At 39.5% G+C, this 4512-nt stretch overlaps 1 protein-coding gene across 1 annotated transcript; it reads right to left on the bottom strand.

Moving 5' to 3' along the window:
• Nucleotides 1–382: 382 nt before the first annotated feature.
• On the bottom strand, nucleotides 383–3675 carry LOC143261742 (uncharacterized). Its single transcript, XM_076527968.1, has 3 exons — nucleotides 3349–3675; nucleotides 1980–2536; nucleotides 383–524 (listed from the first exon to the last, which is right to left on the bottom strand). The coding sequence occupies exons 1-2, from the start codon at nucleotides 3658–3660 to the stop codon at nucleotides 1982–1984; spliced, it is 867 nt and encodes a 288-aa protein (XP_076384083.1). The 5' UTR covers nucleotides 3661–3675; the 3' UTR covers nucleotides 383–524; nucleotides 1980–1981.
• Between the last annotated feature and the right edge of the window lie 837 nt (nucleotides 3676–4512).

The raw sequence follows: 4512 nt of genomic DNA on the forward strand, positions 1-4512 counted from the left end.
CGAAATTGTTTAAATATTTCGTAATAGCGATACCTTCCATTTAATAAATTATTTAAACAACGATGAGAATAGAAACTGAAAATAATTAATGGCCGGGAAGTGTGTTAAAATCGTATCAAATGTTCGAGTCATTATTAAAAGTACGGCTGTTCGTTGTTTAATCAATGACGTAATTGTAGCAAGTATGAACGTAATGAGATAAATTAAACGGCGTGTAATTATTTCACGTGAAAAGCCGCCGAACCGAAAAGCGTAATTTAAAATAAATAGAGGGACCGAAGATTTAAATATTGGTGAGGAAACTTCCGATGGGGAATTAAATTAGCTCGTAGGAAATTTATTACAGGGAGTTGTTGGCTAATTAGCCGGCTGAACAACGTGATTGTATCATCAAATTTTTCATTTTATTTGATCTCGCAGAGCGTACAGAAGCATTACATCGGAATCTACTTTTAGAGTCCTACAGATCGATCGTCATCGCGTTCGCTGTAGAGTCATCAGAAAATCCAACGTGTATTGCTCATCTGCGATACAGAGAATGTGCCGAAATTAAATTTCGCAGTTTCACCAGGCTCGCTGAAATAAATCTACACATTGTTGGAATTATTATTCTCGCATCGGATAACGAATTTTTGCAATGTTAATTTAATTCCCTCTTTTAATGTCCCCGTCTATTTAATATCCTTAATAATTATTATTTAATAATCCCAGAAACTTCAATAAAAATCACTCAGGATTAATGAAATAAAGTTTTGAATTATTTTGTTTCACATGAATTGCTAAAAGTCCACATTTTGAATCCCCTAGGCGCTGTTGCCAGCACATAAACCAATAATTCCCTAGCCTTAAACTGCCACGGATTCGTGAAAGGTCGTTTAATATTTTTTGATTTTGCCCGAGCCCCATGAATCATGCGTTTAATTAAACATCTTATAGAAGAAGAGAAGAAATTTTAATTTTGTAGTGTAAGAAATACGTCGTGCTGCAAAAGTATCCAAACGTAACCTCACATTTACTAGATTCAGAGCTAAAAAATCAACTTTTCGTTTGAATAAAGATTAAAATAGATATTTACTGTATAGATGGACTTATAAAAATAACATTTTCACTAGACCACCACTCTGTCCCCAAACATTCTATTTATAAATCAAATCTATAGCTTGCCACACACTGAATATCCAGAGACAAGCCAGCAATTTATGAAACACAAAATTTCCTGGACTGAAAAACTGAAAAATCTCAAGCTGAAAAACCATTAATTTACTTAAGCTTCTGTCACGAAGGAATCCCAATATTATAATGTCTGAAACTGTTAAACATAACCTCACATTTTTTACACCTGAAGCTAAAAAGGAAATCAACTTTTCATTTGAATATGGGTCCAAACAATTCTGCTCTACATAGTAAAAAATCCCCTAGAATTTAATATCGTAAGTAACCTGCACTGTTATGAATTTATAATCCAATAATTCTCTAGTTTGCCACTTTGCGAATCCCTGTGGATAGCCACCAATTCATAAAACAAGAATTCCCCAAACTGCTAGACTCAGAATTGAAAATTTTTCCTTCTCAACCCTACGAACTATCAATTTACTCAAGCATCTAACTTGAAGGAATCTCGATGCAGAGTGCCGGAAACTGACAAACATAACCACACATTTCCTGAACTTGGATCTAAAAAAGTCAACCCGTCCATTTGAATTAAGTTCCAAATAATTCTGTTCTGCATTGATGCAATTATAAAACAGAATTTCCCCCAGAATTCAACATTGTGAATCTCGTAAAACCAGGTTAACAAATAAACAAAAACTTCCCTAACCTGTTTTACTGTGAATTCCCGAAAGATAGCCACCGATTCATGAAACCGAAATTCCCTAGATTCATAAAATTGCCTGAATTCATATTTCAATAGCACCCCCGCGTTGGTTAACACTCCGAAGTCCCTAAATAATGCTCATTTAACACATTTCCTCACCTACCTCTAAGCTTTTGGGTCCTTGAGGAAACGAAAGTCAGTCATCATCTTGCCAAGGTGCATGGGATGAGTATGAGCCCTCATGTGCATGTGATGCATGTGATCAACAGGTCCTACGGCGGCAGCCCTTATCGCCTGTTGATTGCAGTTGCAGGTCATCCCTTCGCTTTGATGAGTGCAATGAGGCACCTTGACGATAGTTGGCTCAGGAACGACCACCATGGGCTTGGAGGGCACGACAACCAGTTTATCCTTGCAAACTGGGGGCACTGGGACCAGCTTAATGGTCTCGATCACCTGAGTCTGCGGTTCCACGATCCTCTCGGGCTGGGGCTGGGGCTTTACAGTGACCACTTCGGGGACTGGAGTCGGTGCTGGGACCTCGACTCTCCTTTCTACGATCTGCACCTTCGACTCCTGAGGGCAAGATTGAGATGGCTGGATGATCTGCAGAGTCTGCACCGAAGGGACCACCTGCTGGTGCATCATCTGCTGGGGAACCACCTGTTGGGGCACCACCTGCTGGGGAACCACGAACGACTGCTGGGGCACCACGTATGCCTGAGGATGGAAAACTATTTCATAACACACACAATCTCCGTCGGTACGAATTTTTAAGAACTATCAATTAGAGTTGAAGTTTGGAGATCGGTACTACGCCAACAGAATTCACAGTGGCGATGAAATCAACGATATGGCGGAATAGCAGAGTTGGACATTATACAAGTAGAATTTCATTTGAACAATTCGAATAAATTTTATGAATATTTTTTCGTACAGTTTGAAAATAAATTTTACGGATAAAATTTTATTCGACTAATCTTTCGAATAAATTATTCAAATATAACTTTATTCAAATAACGAATTCAAATAATGATTTGAATAAAGTTTTATTCAAATAATGATTCGCGAATAAAGTTTCTTTCAAATAATGATTCGAGTAAAGTTTTATTCGAATTATGTTACATTCAAATAATGATTCGAATAAATTCTCGAATAACGTTTCGAAGACATCCTTTGAATCAATTTTTCGAATAAATTCTTCGAATCACCGAGAAATTAAGTGTTACTGTAACCATAAGCGATAAAAAAAACTTCGAACGCATAAGTTCTCCCTTTAAATTATACAAATAATTACAAAGACTTATGACACAAAATGGAGAATTACGTGTACATTTTCATCGATCGAAATTAACAATCGATGAATTATTTACTAAATGAGAGCTCTTACGAAAAACGAACAACTTTTGTCGAAAACTTTAAATCTCTCACGATTCTCAAGAAATAACACAAAATCAAGATACATGCAGATCATAGTGAATTTATGCCTCGAGAGAAGCATGGTAAATTAGAAAGCACGACGCAATTGCTACCTGAGGAGCCTGGAAGACTCCCAGAGACTGCACAGGCTGCGGGGCCTGCTGGAAGCTGTAACTCTGCATCTTTGGCGCCACCTGCGATTGTTGCACCACGCTCAGGCCCTGCATTTTCATCTGCGACCCATCCTGAGACACCTGCTGTCCATTTTGAGCACCTGGACGGATCTCCACGCAGAAGGACGCCTGCTTCTTCAGCCTGTCCTTCTCAGCACCCGCATCCTCCAAATGGAAATCCTTGGGACTGATCGCCGAGGATTCGGCCATCTTGGTCTCCAGTTTGCCAGCTGGCATTGCTTGCACTGCCATCGCAGCTACCAACAAACCGCACAGACATGCTGTTAACGAATTCATCGATGTAGAATCGGTTGAACAATCGTAGCGAACTGAATGCTTGGACGATTTGGCTGGCTTTTAAACCGATTTTTCGGTGTGACGACACCGCTCACGCACTTTTTTCCGGAACGCAATAGTGCTGAGCGTGCTGAATTCCGACGTAGAGCAGCACGGGCGGGGACTGGCTTCGGGAAATGAGGATGAGGGCGAGAATAAGAATAAGAATGAATCTGAGAATGAGACTGAAAATGGGACTGAGAATGGGGCTGAAAATGAGGCTGAGAATGGGATTGAGAATAGGTCTGAGAATGGGTCTGAGAATGGGTCTGAAACCGAGAATGGGACTCAGATTAAGACTGAGTGTAAGACTGTGAATGGGAGTGAGTCTGAGAATGGGGCTAAGAATGAGACTGAGACTTAGACTGAGACTTAGACTGAGGCTGAGAATGAAATTGTATGTACAATAGTCGGAACGATGGTATTTCGAGAGAGCCGCTGTTTCTGTAGTAAATAGGAGAAAGTTGAACAAGGTAATTTTACATTGTGTGTCAAGCTCAAACGTCGGGGAGTGTGATCTTTTTTCCAAGGAGTACGTCCCTGCACTTGCAAAGTACACTTTTCTGTCGAATGAACGCTGCGGTTTTATTTACTTATTGTTAGCTTGCTTCTTTACGACGGCCTGAGGAGGGTTTGTTCAGAAAGTTGAACATGTTAATGTTTACGGTGATATTTTGGAAATGTCAACGCTAGTTATACAGGGTGTTCTATTTAAGACAAGCCTCTTAAATTATCTTGTCAAGGAGTTATTATAATTTTTATCGAGTT

The sequence above is a fragment of the Megalopta genalis genome, unplaced genomic scaffold (genome assembly GCF_051020955.1).
Source record: "Megalopta genalis isolate 19385.01 unplaced genomic scaffold, iyMegGena1_principal scaffold0066, whole genome shotgun sequence".
Lineage (NCBI taxonomy): Eukaryota > Metazoa > Arthropoda > Insecta > Hymenoptera > Halictidae > Megalopta > Megalopta genalis.

Coding starts and splice junctions, on each gene's coding strand:
- LOC143261742 (XM_076527968.1), bottom strand. CDS start 3,660: ATGGCAGTGCAAGCAATGCCAGCTGGCAAACTGGAGACCAAGATGGCC. Junction 2,537..3,348: donor GAGTCTTCCAGGCTCCTCAG/GTAGCAATTGCG, acceptor TTCCATCCTCAG/GCATACGTGGTGCCCCAGCA.